Here is a 16,549-nt window from a genome sequence, read left to right on the forward strand (position 1 = left end):
GTCTGTTGTGAATGTATTTTACTTATCCTAACGCAGTTCTTTATATATTCTGCATATAAATGTTATTATAGCGCATTATAGGAAGCAGACAGAAATTCATGAAACACAATTTGTAGCACATTATAAATATTGTAATAAAAATACATCTCCATTCACAAAATATATAAATACAGAGCAACCATCAAGTCAATTTTCCTTGTTCTTTTTTGGATGGATTATTTGTTTTACATTCATAAAGGAAGCCTTGATGAGAATTCTACATCCTAGTAAATAGGTTGTAATTCGACTCTGCCTTATTTAAAGTAGAACCAGTCTACATAGATTGCAAAAGGCACACAGGGGTTGATTTACTAAAACTGGAGAGTGCAAAATCCGGTGCAGCTGTACAAAGTAGCCAATCAGCTTCTAATTTTAGCTTGTTCACACACACAAAAAAAGTGCAACAGATAATAGAAATCCTATAGCAAGGCGAGGCGGAGCAGAGACTGGAAACACAATCAAAGTCACTTTCTTTTGTTTTCTCCATTGCATCTCCTAAAATGTAAACCAAAATCTACAATGTGATGTACTGATAATAACTGCAGATATTAAAGATTTTTCCCAGTTGTTCAGCTCAGGTCATAGATCAGTTTTGTGTATTCATGGAAGGGTCATCCGAAGTGTCCTCATTACAGAATGTATGGGAGGCTCTGAAATCCTGCCATGGTGACAGATCAGAGGTCACGGTGCGTTTGGATCCGGATCTCCTCTGTCTCTTCCAGTACCTGAATCCCCTTTAATGTGCTCAGATCCATTCTGGGTGACAGCAGCCAACAATCCCTTCTTCGAGTCATTGCGAATCACTTTGCTGCTCCTACGCCTGGACAGGATCTGAGAATATAAAATCCAGGATGAAAGGTCAGGTGGGGGCATTGAATGTCCTCATACATCACACAGGACTGTCCCTGGAAAATGACCACCCTAGTACGACATTGTAGGATGACCGCCATACCAGCAGATCCAGCACTGGAAACCAGATTATGGAAATAAACCCGGACACGGCTACGCAGTAGTAATGCACCAATAACCCTTTTTTTTTTTTTTTTTATCGCAGATACTGAGTAGCAATACTTTGCTGTGCGATTTACTTTCATAAAAAATGAATGGACGCAAATCCTAATGCAAAGAATTACATTCAGTTAGAACAGGAATGCATGTCCTGTCTGAATCGCATTCAGTTTCCCCACCGCTCCTGTGTGAACCACGGCTTGTCAGTGATTTTGAGCCAGAGTTCTCACAGGAGCGAGGAAACCTCCATGCATGACGGGTTCCACCAGCTCCGACTCCCATCTGACTGTGGACATCTTTGACTGTGGCTCCTCCTGCCTCTCCCTGTTCCCCCAGTGGTTCTCTCTCCCTAGCAGCTCTCTACCAAGTGGTTCTCTCTCCCCCAGCGGCTCTCTCTCTCTCTCCCCCCCCCAGCGATTCTCTCCTCCCCAGCAGCTCCCCCCCTAGCCTCCAGTGGTTCCAGCCAACAAGTGGACCCGCCTCCCCCCACGCTGTACCAGATTGCCGCGATCCGCCGTCGGAAAAGCTGATTCCCTGGTCTGTAAATTTAAAATCTGCAGAGCCTTCTCTCCTCTCCAGCCAGGAGGGGCCGCAGCTGCAGATGTCCACAGTCAGATGGAAGCCTGAAGAACCCATTATGCAGGGAGGTTTCCTGCACCACTTCGTTGTGAACTTGACTATGACAAGCCTGGGATCACACAGAAGCAGTGCGGTAAACCACATGCGATTCGGATAAGAATTGCACAGCATTCCTGTTAAAAATCGCATGCAATTCTTTGCAGTGCGTTTTTCACCCATTCATTTTGTATGGAGGCATCACACCACAAAGGTATCAGTTTCAGTATTGGGAGCATTTTCACTCACGAAGCCGCTGAGGAAGTCCCTTCCCTTATGGGACGTCACACGTGCGGAAGGGAGGAGCCGTGAAATCACCCGCTGTCTCACAGAGCCGCTCGAGGAAGTGTACGACTGTTACATTCAGCAAGAGAGGATGTGATGTGCCTGCTGTATGCTGTTATTAACCCCTTAAGCCTAGGAAGATTTTACCCCCTTCCTGACCATGGGGTATTTTGCGATTCGGCACTGCGTGACTTTAACGGACAATTGCGCGGTCATGCGACGCTGTACCTAAACAAATTTGACGTCCTTTTTTTCCCAGAAACAGAGCTTTCTTTTGGGGGTATTTGATCACCTGTGCGATTTTTTGATCATGCGCTATAAATAAAAAAAGAGCGTCAATTTTGCAAAAAATAGCAATATTTTTCAATTTTTTTTATATTAAAATCCACCAAAAAAATGTAAAAATCAAAATTTAACATTTTCGGCCAATTTGTTTTATGCTACATGTTTGGTAAAAAAAAAAAAAAAAAAAAAAAAAAAATCGCAAAAAGCGTATTTTGATTGGTTTGCGCAAAAGTTATCCCGTTTACTAACAAAGGGAAAGATTTTTGTCATTTTTGTTGTTTTTTTTCTTTACGCGTAATGGCGGCGATCTGTGATTTTTTTTGCGGTACTGCGACATTGCGGCGGACAAATCGGACCCTTGACTGACATTTTTGACACTTTTGGGGTTACCAGTGACATTACTGCAGTAATCAGTGCTATATATATGCACTGTTACTGCAAAATGACACTGGTAGTGAAGGGGTTAACTTTATTTGAGAGGGAGGGGCTGTGTGTGTCCCTAGGGGCGTGCTTTCTACTGTGATTGGCTGTGGCTGTAGAAACAGTGATCAACGGTCCTACATAGTAGAACCGTGTGATCACAGTTTCTACACAGGGGAGAATGACAGGTGGCTTGTTTACACAAGCCGCCTGACTTTCTCCCTCTGCAGCGGCGATCGCAGAGTGACCGGCGGACATCGGGTCCGCCGGCCACACGCGCGGGGGGGGGGGGGGTCCGTGACCACGCGGGAGCGCACCTCCGGCGGCGCACGCTCGCTCCCTAGACCCTCACAGGCTAGCGACGTAGATCTACGTCACTTTGCCTGTGAGGGGCTGACTGCCGACATAAATAGTCGTTAGGCAGTCGGAAAGTGGTTAAGTAAGAGGCTTTCTTATGTTTTAATTAATAAATGTGTTAGACATACTTCACTATGTGCGATCACTTGCCTTTCTTTGAGTCACACCACAAAGGGCTCTTTCACATGGGCGGTCCGTATGTCCGCAAATCATCCTATTTTTTTGCGGATGATTTGCGGACATAATGTAAGTCTATGGCATTGCGGATGTCAGCGGAATACCATCCGCTGACATCCGATTTTCTTCCTGTCAGTTCTGTTCCATTTTTTGGAACGGAACAGAACCCTATTTTTGTTCCGTTCAAAAAACGGAAAGGAAGGAAAATCGGATGTCAGCGGTGTCATCCGCTGACATCCGCAATGCCCATAGACTTACATTAGGTCCGCATATCATCCGCAAACGGATGGGATGATATGCGGACACACGGAGCGGATGACAGAAATGTCATCCGCTCCGTGAAAAAAAAAAAAAAAAAGGACCGCAGCGGAGCTCTCACATGGAGCGGCCGTGTGAAAGAGCCCTAAGAGAGCAAGCTTTTGGATTGTCTGATCGGTATCCCCTGGAGGTATTTGGAGCAGCTGGGATCATCCCATCCATCCATTCTGCCAAAGGTGTTATCGTCAGTGTTCAGTTGCAAGTGAAATCTGTCCTGGTGTTTTTGACCCTTTGTGGTCAGTGCTTTGAGGTGAGCGGCCATTCTATCTGGTGGTGGATTTGTAGTTTCAAGACCACAGCATTGGCTCTGAGTGCATCTTTATCCACACGGGGCCCTTCCTCCTTTGCATGGACTATATTTCCTATTCAATTGATTCATTTTAATTTTAGCGCTGCACTAATTTCCTATCAGCATTTTCACAAGTACTGGTGAAAATACTCAGTATCGGCACAGATACCATAGTACATTCCGTGTCAGCTCACAGTCATCTGGTGACAACAAAACGTTCTCTCTATAAACCTGCCGAACAACTAACTACTCATAATATTGTACTATAAGGAAAATAGAAGACCACTCACCCATCCTATAATGCAGACCATCAGCACTAAGATCAGCACTAATGCAAATCCAGCAATCAGACCCGCTCTTGTCCTTCCATATGAATCAGAACCTGTGAGAGTAAATAGGATTAATAATAAGAAATACAGTACACATAATAAATATACTGTACAATGTATCAGTCTGTATGGTGGGTGGTCATGTGACATCTCACCTGTATAATCCTCCAATAGGAGAGCAGAGAAGAGACAACATGACACAATGTTACTATTCTGTGTCACCCTCACACTATGACCCCCCAGAGAAGAGGAGACAGGATGACCCCAATCTATAACACCCCAATACATGGAATATAACATGACCCCCCCATAGTCCCCAATACCTTCTCCTTCCAGCATTCTGATGAACATCGTATCATTGATCAGCCGGTATTCCCGGATCTCCTCACTGACCGGGTTTGTGATCCTGACCCGGAATCTCCTCTCGGCGTCGTCTCTCTGCACACTGGGGATAATCAGCTTCCTATTGTCATCTATCAGCCGGTATCTTTCAGGGAGAGGCTCCCCGTCCACCTCCCAGGTCACAGCGCTCTCTTCTCCAGAGAACTGGACGCTCACAGCCATCTCCTCACCCAGCCGGCTGCCATTACTGGTGATGTTGGAGATGAGAACCGGATCTGGAGGAGGACAGTCACCATCAGTCATAGGTCACCAACACAGAGCCCAGATACATGGAATAGAGTGCTAGCACTTGTACAGTTGTCAGTCATGTGATCTTCAGGACCCTCCACACATTCAGGCACTGAATAAATGACACTTTGCTACAATGTAAAGTAGTGAGTGTACAGCTTGTATAACAGTGTAAATTTGCTGTCCCCTCAAAATAACTCAACACACAGCCATTAATGTCTAAACCACTGGCAACAAAAGTGAGTACACCCCTATGTGAAAATGTCCTAATTGGGCCCAAAGTGTCAATATTTTGTGTGCCCCCCCTATTTGTCTAGCAATGCCTTAACCCTCTTGGGCATGGAGTTCACCAGAGCTTCACAGGTTGCCACTGGAGTCCTCTTCCACTCCATGATGACATCACAGAGCTGGTGGATGTTAGAGACCTTGAGCTCCTCCACCTTCTGTTTGAAGATACCCCACAGATGCTCAATAGGGTTTAGGTCTGGAGACATGCTTGGTCAGTCCATCACCTTTAGCCTCAGCTTCTTTAGTTAGGCAGTGGTCATCTTGGAGGTGTGTTTAGGGTCGTTATCATGTTGGAATATTGCCCTGTGGCCCAGTCTCTGAAGGGAGGGGATCATGCTCTGCTTCAGTATGTCACAGTACATGTTGGCATTCATGAATCCATCAATGAACTGTAGCTCCCCAGTGCCGGTAGCACTCATACAGCCCCAGACCATGACACTCCCACCACCATGCTTGACTGCAGGCAAGACACACTTGTCTTTGTACTCTTCCCCTGGTTGCCACCACACACGCTGGATACCATCTGAACTAAATAAGGTTATCTTGGTCTCATCAGACCACAGGACATGGTTCCAGTAATCCATGTCCTTAGTCTGCTTGTCTTCAGCAAACTGTTTGCGGGCTTTCTTGTGCATCATCTTTAGAAGAGGCTTCCATCTGGGATGACCAGGGCCGGTGCTAGACCATTTTGCGCCCTAGGCAAGACCAGTTACTCTCCCCCTCCCCCCCCCCACCAAAAAAAAAATCAAAATCAAATTAAATCCAATAATTCTAGCACCAGAACTCCTGCAATACACTAAACTGATGACCTATAGGGGCTTTGCACCCATGAAACGGTGAAAAACTTCACGTCCCTATATTTGTTTTTATAGACAACGTTTCAAAAGATTAGTGTTATGCAGTAGTTCTAATGCTAGAATTATTGCTCTCATTCCGGTGTGGGCGGTGATACATAACATGTGTAGGGCAATCACATTGTTTTGTTTTTTATCTGTCTCTTTAAATGTTTAAAACTTTTTTTTAATTTGATATATATTTTTTTTTTTTACACAACTTTCATTGCCATTACAAAGGGGATCAATAGCCCCCTATGTGATAGCATATACATGGAGTGCAGAATTATTAGGCAAATTAGTATTTTGACCACATCATCCTGTTTATGCATGTTGTCTTACTCCAAGCTGTATAGGCTCGAAAGCCTACTACCAATTAAGCATATTAGGTGATGTGCATCTCTGTAATGAGAAGGGGTGTGGTCTAATGACATCAACACCCTATATCAGGTGTGCATAATTATTTTGCAACTTCCTTTCCTTGGGCAAAATGGGTCAAAAGAAGGACTTGACAGGCTCAGAAAAGTCAAAAATAGTGAGATATCTTGCAGAGGGATGCAGCACTCTTAAAATTGCAAAGCTTCTGAAGCGTGATCATCGAACAATCAAGCATTTCATTCAAAATAGTCAACAGGGTCGCAAGAAGCGTGTGGAAAAACCAAGGAGCAAAATAACAGCCCATGAACTGAGAAAAGTCAAGCGTGCAGCTGCCAAGATGCCACTTGCCACCTGCAACATCACTGGAGTGCCCAAAAGCACAAGGTGTGCAATACTCAGAGACATGGCCAAGGTAAGAAAGGCTGAAAGACGACCACCACTGAACAAGACACACAAGCTGAAACGTCAAGACTGGGCCAAGAAATATCTCAAGACTGATTTTTCAAAGGTTTTATGGACTGATGAAATGAGAGTGAGTCTTGATGGGCCAGATGGATGGGCCCGTGGCTGGATTGGTAAAGGGCAGAGAGCTCAAGTCCGACTCAGACGCCAGCAAGGTGGAGTACTGGTTTGGGCTGGTATCATCAAAGATGAGCTTGTGGGGCCTTTTCGGGTTGAGGATGGAGTCAAGCTCAACTCCCAGTCCTACTGCCAGTTTCTGGAAGACACCTTCTTCAAGCAGTGGTACAGGAAGAAGTCTGCATCCTTCAAGAAAAAACTGAATTTTTGTAAAATCTTACCTGTAAAATTCCTTTCTCTGAGTCCTCCGACAGTCGCCGCCCACTTCATATTCATCACAATAGGGTTATAACCTTTGCTCCGTAGGAGTAGCTAGGCAACAGAATATGTTAGTATTAAGGCTTTTAACATATCCCACCCCCAGGGGGTGGTCCCCTCAGTCTATAACCCTCCACTTCCTGTATCCAACTCAGTTTCAGTGGAATAGCAGTAGAGTATATAACCAACAACCCCAAAAGAGGGGCGGGGGCGGCGACTGTCGGAGGACTCAGAGAAAGGAATTTTACAGGTAAGATTTTACAAAAATTCAGTTTTCTCTTACGTCCTCCGACAGTCGCCGCCCACTTCATATTCATCACAATGGGGACGTCCCAAAGCAGTGCAAACATGAGGGGTGGGAAACGCAGCCGCGCCTAAGGCAACGCCGTCTCCACATCAGAGAAAGGAACCTTACCAAAGGAAGGAAACCAGTTGGGCAATGAGAAAAAAACACTCGCTCAACAGGAGCAAGAACCCAGGGAAAAACAAATAATCCCAAACAGCCAAGGAGCCCGCAACAAAGGCTCTAGGGAACTGCCGCACTAAGAACCTTGCGGCCAAAGGAAGCATCCGCCGATGCCTGAACATCTACTCTGTAATATTTTGTGAAAGTGTGTACGGTCGACCAAGTCGCCGCCTTACACACCTGGGCCACAGAGGCCCCATGATGACAGGCCCAAGACGTACTCAGAGATCTGGTAGAGTGCGCCTTCACAGGCACAGGGGGGACTTTCCCCTTCAAAGCATATGCCTGTTCAATGGTCTGTCTGATCCATTTGGCGATGGTAGAAGCCGACGCCGCCATGCCCTTCCGAGGACCCTCCGGAAGGACAAACAAGGAATCCGATTTGCGAAAGGATTCAGTTGATTTTAAGTAAACCCTAATCGCCCGGACAACATCCAAAGAGTGCAGCTGCACCTCTTTCGGATGTTTAGGCTTCGCGCAGAGCGAAGGCAAGACAATGTCCTCATTGAGGTGAAAATCCGAAACCCTCTTCGGAAGAAAAGAAGGGTTAGGTCGCAAGACCACCTTGTCCAAGTGCACGACCAGATACGGAGACTTGCAGGACAAGGCTGCCAGCTCCGACACTCTACGAGCCGAGGTAATTGCCACCAAAAAGGCGACCTTCTTGGACAACAAGGACAGCGAGATCTCCCTGATCCTTTCAAAAGGAGCACGCTGCAACACGGACAGAACTAGATTCAAGTCCCAAGGGGGTAGAGGGTCCCTCCTAGGAGGGATCAGATGCCGTACCCCCTGCACAAAAGTGCTAACCAAAGAGTTCGATGCCACAGGACGTTGAAAAAGAACGGCCAACGCAGACACCTGACCATTGATTGTAGCCAGCGCCAAACGCTGGTCAACCCCCGTCTGAAGGAAGGACAACACCCTAGACACCGAATAAGTGTGAGGTGGGAACCCCCTGGACTCGCACCAGGCAAAATAAGCCTTCCAAGTACGGTAATAGACCTTCCCCGAGGAAGACTTCCTCGCATTGATCAAAGTGTGAATGACCTCAGGGGAGAGACCCCTGTTCTTCAGGACCTCGGTTTCAACAGCCAGGCCGTCAAAGCCAGCGACTGTAAAGCAGGATGGAAGATCGGCCCTTGCGACAGGAGATCTTCTCGAAGAGGCAGACGCCACGGGGCGTCGATTGCCAGATTTACGAGGTCTGCGTACCAGGACCGGCGAGGCCAGTCTGGTGCCACAAGAATCACCGTGGTTGGTTCCGAGTGCAACCTGCGAAGGAACCTGGACAGCAATTGAATCGGTGGAAACGCATATATCAGCCGGTATTGATGCCACGGAGCAACCAACGCGTCTGACGCGTCTGCCCGAGGATCGCGCGACCTTGCCACAAACCGTTCCACCTTGTGGTTCAGACGGGACGCGAACAGGTCCACCTCCGGGAGACCCCACTTCGCGCACAACATCTGGAAGACATCCGGGTGAAGGGACCATTCCCCCTGGTCCAGGGTCTGACGGCTCAGATAATCCGCCTGCCAATTCTCCACCCCCGGAATGTGAACTGCCGATATTGCCGGGACGTGCGTCTCGGCCCAAGACAGAATGTTGGCCACTTCCCGAGCCGCTCGGGCACTCCTGGTGCCCCCTTGGTGGTTGATGTAAGCCACCGCCGTGGCATTGTCCGTCTGCACCCGAACCGGACAGCCCTGTAGTCTGTCCGTCCAACGTCGAAGGCAGAGGTGTATCGCTCGCATTTCCAGAATGTTGATCGGAAGGGAGGACTCTTCCTCCGACCAAGTACCCTGGGCGGAAAGCACTCCCAGAACACCACCCCAGCCCGACAGGCTGGCGTCCGTGGTGATCACCGTCCATGTTAAGGGACGAAAGGACTTGCCCCCCGACACCGACGGGGACTGGAGCCACCACAGAAGATCCCTTCTGGTCCGAAGACTCAACAAGATCCGAAGATCCAAGGATTGCGGTCGCCCGTCCCCGCAGGACAGAACCTCCGCTTGGAGACCCCGCGTGTGAAACTGGGCGAAGGGAATCGCCCTGGGCTCTCAACAAAGCCAGAACCGGTGCCAGCACCTTGGTGAACACCCGTGGAGCCGAGGCGAGCCCAAAGGGCAACGCCACAAATTGGTAATGATCCTCCGCTATGGCGAATCGAAGGTACCTCTGGTGACCCTCGAAAATCGGGATGTGAAGATACGCATCCTTCAAGTCGATGGAAGCCATGAACTCCCCCGGAACCAGGGCAGCTACCACCGACCGCAGGGATTCCATGCGGAACTTGCGCACCCGCACAAAGCGGTTCAGCGCCTTTAAGTCCAGAATCGGACGTACCTTGCCCTCCTTCCTGGGCACGGTGAACAGATTGGAATAGAACCCCCGAAATCTGTCCCGATGAGGTACCGGGACCACCACTCCCTGAGCCCTCAGGTCCTGCACCGCTAGATGCAGATCCCGCAAACGCTCCGGGGACAGTAGAAGATTTGAGGGAAAAAATCTGCTCCCCGGCCGAGAGAGAAACTCGATCTTGTAGCCAGATCGAACGATTTCCTGAACCCACCTGTCCCGCACCCGGGACAGCCATGGCCGAAGAAAACCGAGCAAGCGTCCCCCCACCCCAGAGCCGGGTGAGGGCGCCCCTTCAGGCCGCACTGTTGTGGGCCGCGGAACCGGACTGGCCGGACTTTTGCTTACCAGTCCACGGCTTCTTGTGGGAGCCTTGACCCTTGGACGGCTTGCCCCTATAGTGTGACCGAAAGGCACGAAAGGACCCCTGAGGGGGCCGAAAGGAAGCATGCTTCTTACCGGGAGCCGTCTTAACCTTGTGGGATTGGGGCAGGAGCGTGCTCTTACCACCCGTGATCCCCTTTATTAACGTATCTAGGGATTCACCAAAAAGGCGAGAACCATCATAGGGCAGATTAGCCAAGGTCTTACGCGAAGATTGGTCCACCGACCAACACTTCAACCAAACCAAGTGGCGAGACAACACCGCCACACCATGTACACGTGCAGCCAACGGAACCATATCCAGGTCCGCATCACACAAATACATGACACCCTGATGGATTTGATCCACCATATCCAAAGTCGCCTGGGAGGCAGAATCAGCCACCAGGACGCGTCTAAGCACCTGCGTCCAGCTCGCGACCGCCTGGGCCGCCATAAGCGAAGCAAATAAAGCTTTCAGCGTAGAACCCATAATAGAATAGGTATGACGGGCAAGGGACTCCATCCTCTTGTCCGTGGCATCCCGGAACACCGGGGTATCTTCAGCAGGAATCGCAGTGGACTTATTTAAAACTGCTATCGCGTGGTCCACCGGAGGCGGGACACACCAACGCTCATCAGTAGCGGGCGTAAAAGGATAGCGCAGCTTAAACCTACTCGGTACAGCAAAAGGCTTGCGTATATTACGCCATTGCTCCTTAACAGCGCATTGAAAATCATCAGTGCAGGGAAATACCTGCGATGTTTTGCGTCTTTTCTGCGTCCCATAAGCTGCCAGGGCAGCAGGGGGACATGGTTCATCCTGCAAACGCAGTGTTTGCTTGATAGAAGCAACCAATTCATCCATGAGTGCAAGCTCTTCAGACGAGCCAGGGGGAGAATTATCAACCCCCTCAACCTCAGCCTCCACCTCTGACCCTACAAGGTCCAGGGAGGAACGGGACCCCGACAAGGAGACCCCAGCCACAGCAGCCCCATCACCATCACCCTCTGAATCAGAGGAAATTGAAACTCTGGGCCTTTTTGAGGATTGAGCAGCCACCAGCATTTGCACCTGAGTCGCAAGGCTAGCCACAATCGCAGCCAAATCCCCCCCTGGGGGGGAAGCAGCAGTACCCTGGCTTCCCACCAATGTGGCAGGAAATTTGCTTTCCTGAGAATCCATGCCCCAAAAGAGTAAAATTAAATGGGTGACCGCCCCTTTAAATAAGGCGCTGCGAACGTAGCCCACCGCCACACAAGCACACCCACACCAGGGACCCCCACAGGGAGAAGGTATACTTAGGCAAGGATACAGTGAAATAGAGGGAAAAAAACCTGGAGAGACCGTTGCTGCTGCTGCCTAGATCGGTGCTCCTGGAGAAAGGAAATGCTGTATGCAGGGCGCTCTATGAAAGCCTATGGGAGGCTACAAGAAAATGGCCGCCATGCATGTGTACCATGCGGCCGGAGCGAGTACAGCCAAAATGGCGCCGTTTGGTGCCGAAAACCGCCGCTCCCCCACCTCATGAAGGTGGAATAAAAATACACCACAAGTTATAATAACATGGTGAACCGCCGCAGCGGCGCTGTAATGTGCCCCAAACATGATAGCATCAAGTTCCACAGCACACAGCCGTTCACACACTCAGACTGACACAGAAGTGCAGCACAGCCCCCCCTCCTTGCAGCCCACAGCATGCAGTGTGAGAGATAGGGAAACATCAATAGTGTGAACACAGGGCAAGGTAACACAGTCCCAGACTGACACCCCCCAGACAGACAGGTCCCCACATAGATACACTTACCTCTTGCATGGCGTGGGGGACCCGCACAGGCGAACAAGCCGCTGTACATGAGACAGGGAGAGTCGCATCCAGGACGCAGCAGAAGGTGGGTTGAGAAACCGCTAAGCGTCCAGTGAGGTAGCCACCTCACCCAAGCATCCCTGCACGGAACAGGGATGGGTCGTTCAGAAAACTCAGGAGCGGTACCTGACTGAACGCTCGATGGCGGGCTGAGAAACCACTGACCCACAACCTGCGACCAGTGGGGTCAGCCCGAGACACAGCCCGCAGTATCCTCTTCATCAGAAGACCTAACTAACGCTAGTAAAAATAACAGCTAAATAAAGAAAGAGAGAAAAACTCAAATAAAATCCAAAAAAGGAAAGAAGGCTGAGACAAGTGCCCCAGCACAGAGACATCCAGCTACTCCTGACAAGCTAGACATTGAAACTGAGTTGGATACAGGAAGTGGAGGGTTATAGACTGAGGGGACCACCCCCTGGGGGTGGGATATGTTAAAAGCCTTAATACTAACATATTCTGTTGCCTAGCTACTCCTACGGAGCAAAGGTCATAACCCTATTGTGATGAATATGAAGTGGGCGGCGACTGTCGGAGGACGTAAGAGAAACATGATTTTCATGCAGGACAATGCTCCATCACACGCGTCCAAGTACTCCACAGCGTGGCTGGCAAGAAAGGGTATAAAAGAAGAAAAGCTAATGACATGGCCTCCTTGTTTACCTGATCTGAACCCCATTGAGAACCTGTGGTCCATCATCAAATGTGAGATTTACAAGGAGGGAAAACAGTACACCTCTCTGAACAGTGTCTGGGAGGCTGTGGTTGCTGCTGCACGCAATGTTGATGGTGAACAGATCAAAACACTGACAGAATCCATGGATGGCAGGCTTTTGAGTGTCCTTGCAAAGAAAGGTGGCTATATTGGTCACTGATTTGTTTTTGTTTTGTTTTTGAATGTCAGAAATGTATATTTGTGAATGTTGAGATGTTATATTGGTTTCACTGGTAAAAATAAATAATTGAAATGGGTATACTGTATCTTTGATTTTTGTTAAGTTGCCTAATAATTATGCACAGTAATAGTCACCTGCACACACAGATATCCCCCTAAAGTAGCTAAAACTAAAAACAAACTAAAAACTACTTCCAAAAATAGTCAGCTTTGATATTAATGAGTTTTTTGGGTTCATTGAGAACATGGTTGTTGTTCAATAATAAAATTAATCCTCAAAACTACTCATTTGCCTAATAATTCTGCACTCCCTGTAGGTGACAGGTACTCTTTATCAGACATTCAGGGTCTATTAGACCCTGGATGTCTCCTCTGTACACGGCTACAGCTGATGGAACACAGATGGTGTTTCATCAGCTGCTTCCCTGAGCACAGCTCCTGTAGAATGGCAGTGCCGGTCAAGTAAGTGACGTCATACACATCACTTCCTGGTCTTGGCTGAGGAGGGAGGCTCGGCGGATGGATGTCCGTGAAGCTTCCACCATCCTTCCCAGTGCCCCCCCCCCATGACCGCACCAGGTCCACAGGTGGGATAGCGGAGCCCGATAAACAAGGGGGGGGGGGAGTGCAGCCAAGTGGACAGGAGAGGGGGGTTGCAGCCATGTGGGAACAGGAGGGTGCCAGGTGGACAGGAGAGGGGGGTGTAGCCAGGTGAATAGGAGAGAGGGGGTGCAGCCTGGTGGACAGGAGAAGGGGGTACAGCCAGGTGGACAGGAGGGGGGTGCCGCCAGGTGGACAGGAGAGGGGGGTGCAGCCAGGTGGACAGGAGAGGGGGGTGCAGCCAGGTGGACAGGAGAGAGGGGGTGCAGCCAGGTGGACAGGAGAGAGGGGGTGCAGGCCGGTGGATAGGAGGGGGGGTGCAGCCCGATGGACAGGAGAGGGGGTGCAGCCAGGTGGATGGGAGAGGGGGGGGTGCAGCCAGGTGAATGGGAGAGAGGGGGGTGCAGCCTGGTGGACAGGAGAGGGGGTGCCGCCAGGTGGACAGGAGGGGGGTTCCGCCAGGTGGACAGGAGAGGGGGGGCAGCCAGGTGGACAGGAGAGGGGGGGCAGCCAGGTGGACAGGAGAGGGGGGTGCAGCCAGGTGGACAGGAGAGGGGGGTGCAGCCAGGTGGACAGGAGAGGGGGGTGCAGCCAGGTGGACAGGAGAGGGGGGTGCAGCCAGGTGGACAGGAGGGGGGTGCCGCCAGGTGGACAGGAGAGGGGGGCAGCCAGGTGGACAGGAGAGGGGGGCAGCCAGGTGGACAGGAGAGGGGGGGCAGCCAGGTGGACAGGAGAGGGGGGTGCAGCCAGGTGGACAGGAGAGGGGGGCAGCCAGGTGGACAGGAGAGGGGGGTGCAGCCAGGTGGACAGGAGAGGGGGGTGCAGCCAGGTGGACAGGAAAGGGGGGTGCAGCCTGGTGGATAGGAGAGGGGGGGTGCAGCCAGGTGGACAGGAGAGGGGGGTGCAGCCTGGAGGATGGGAGAGGGGGGTGCAGCCAGGTGGACAGGAGAGGGGGGATGACATAACACATTTTAAGGAGTCTGAGGACACATGAGTCATATACACCAACAATATACAATTATAGTCACTGTTCTTCATTTACCACTGCGGCTCTGCTGCCTCTGCATCCAACGGTTCTGTCTCAGGCAAAAACCGTGCCTCAACGGTGTCTCCAGTCCAAGCTCCAGTTGTCACACCAGGCACCGCCTCCCGAGCGCCCACTACTTGGATCGTCACGTGACTGGGCTCTGCCACTGGACAAAGGGAGGGGATAAGGCAGAGCTGGCTGGCTTTACTGGTCTCTAGGATGGCATCGATGGATGGGAGGGACGATCACCACTTCCGGCAACAGAGAATCTCGGAGAGAGACAGACCTGTCTGTCACTGATTCTTCATAGAAGCGCTCGCAGCCTCAGCTCTGTCAGGAGTTGGTGTCCGGGACATGTGTTCAGTGATCACAGCAGCGCCTAATGATACTCAGTGATCTGATCGGTCAAGAGCGGCTGCACAGGCGGTGGGGGAAGACTGAGAGGTAGAGTAGGGAAATCAGCGGCCGCACGCCCCTGGGCAGCAGTGCGCCCTAGGTGGCTGCCTAATTTGCCTTACTGGTAGCGCCGGCCCTGGGGATGACAGCCATGCAGACCAATTTAACGCAGTGTGCGGCGTTTGGTCTGAGCACTGACAGGCTGACCCCCCACCCCTTCAACCTCTGCAGCAATGCTGGCAGCACTCATACGTCTATTTCCCAAAGACAACCTCTGGATATGATGCTGAGCATGTGCACTCAACTTCTTTGGTCGACCATAGCGAGGCCTGTTCTGAGTGGTAATTGTCCTTTCAAACCGCTGTATGGCCTTGGCCACCGTGCTGCAGCTCTGTTTCAGGGTCTTGGCAATTTTCTTATATCCTAATCCATCTTTATGTAGAGCAACAATTCTTTTTTTCAGATCCCCAGAGAGCTCTTTGCAATTAGGTGCCATGTTGAACTTCCAGTGACGAGTATGAGAGAGAGTGAGAACGATAACACCAAATGTAATATACCTGCTCCCCATTCACACCTGAGACCTTGTAACACTAACGAGTCACATGACACCGGGGAAGGAAAATGGCTGATTGGGCCCAATTTGGACATTTGCACTTAGGGGTGTACTCACTTTTGTTGTCAGCGGTTTAGACATTAATAGCTGTGTGTTGAGATATTTTGAGGGGACAGCAAATTGACACTGTTATACAAGCTGTACACTCACTACTTTACATTGTAGCAAAGTGTCACATGAAAAGATAGAATAAAATATTTACAGAAATGTGAGGGGTGTACTCACTTTTGTGAGATATTGTGTGTGTATATATATATATATATACACACAGGTCCTTCTCAAAAAATTAGCATATTGTGATAAAGTTCATTATTTTCTGTAATGTACTGATAAACATTAGACTTTCATATATTTTAGATTCATTACACACAACTGAAGTAGTGCAAGCCTTTTATTGTTTTAATATTGATGATTTTGGCATACAGCTCATGAAAAACCAAAATCCCTATCTCAAAAAATTAGCATATCATGAAAAGGTTCTCTAAACGAGCTATTAACCTAATCATCTGAATCAACTAATTAACTCTAAACACCTGCAAAAGATTCCTGAGGCTTTTAAAAACTCCCAGCCTGGTTCATTACTCAAAACCGCAATCATGGGTAAGACTGCCGACCTGACTGCTGTCCAGAAGGCCATAATTGACACCCTCAAGCAAGAGGGTAAGACACAGAAAGAAAATTTCTGAACGAATAGGCTGTTCTCAGAGTGCTGTATCAAGGCACCTCAGTGGGAAGTCTATGGGAAGGAAAAAGTGTGGCAGAAAACGCTGCACAACGAGAAGAGGTGACCGGACCCTGAGGAAGATTGTGGAGAAGGACCGATTCCAGACCTTGGGGGACCTGCGGAAGCAGTGGACTGAGTCTGGAGTAGA

The 16,549-nt window shown here is 49.7% G+C and overlaps 1 protein-coding gene across 1 annotated transcript in view; it reads right to left on the bottom strand.

Moving 5' to 3' along the window:
- Positions 1 to 526: 526 nt before the first annotated feature.
- Positions 527 to 16,549, bottom strand: part of LOC309547423 (uncharacterized protein) — a 125,603-nt gene continuing 109,580 nt past the window's right edge. Inside the window, exons 3-5 of the mRNA XM_082247271.1 lie at positions 4,446 to 4,739; positions 4,084 to 4,175; positions 527 to 870 (exon numbers count right to left, since the gene is read on the bottom strand). Of these exons, the coding sequence (XP_082103397.1) occupies positions 721 to 870; positions 4,084 to 4,175; positions 4,446 to 4,739 (536 nt within the window). The 3' untranslated portion in view covers positions 527 to 720. The remainder of the gene's footprint in view (positions 871 to 4,083; positions 4,176 to 4,445; positions 4,740 to 16,549) is intronic.

The sequence above is a fragment of the Pelophylax lessonae genome (assembly GCF_965119305.1).
Source record: "Pelophylax lessonae genome assembly, chromosome: 2".
NCBI lineage: Eukaryota > Metazoa > Chordata > Amphibia > Anura > Ranidae > Pelophylax > Pelophylax lessonae.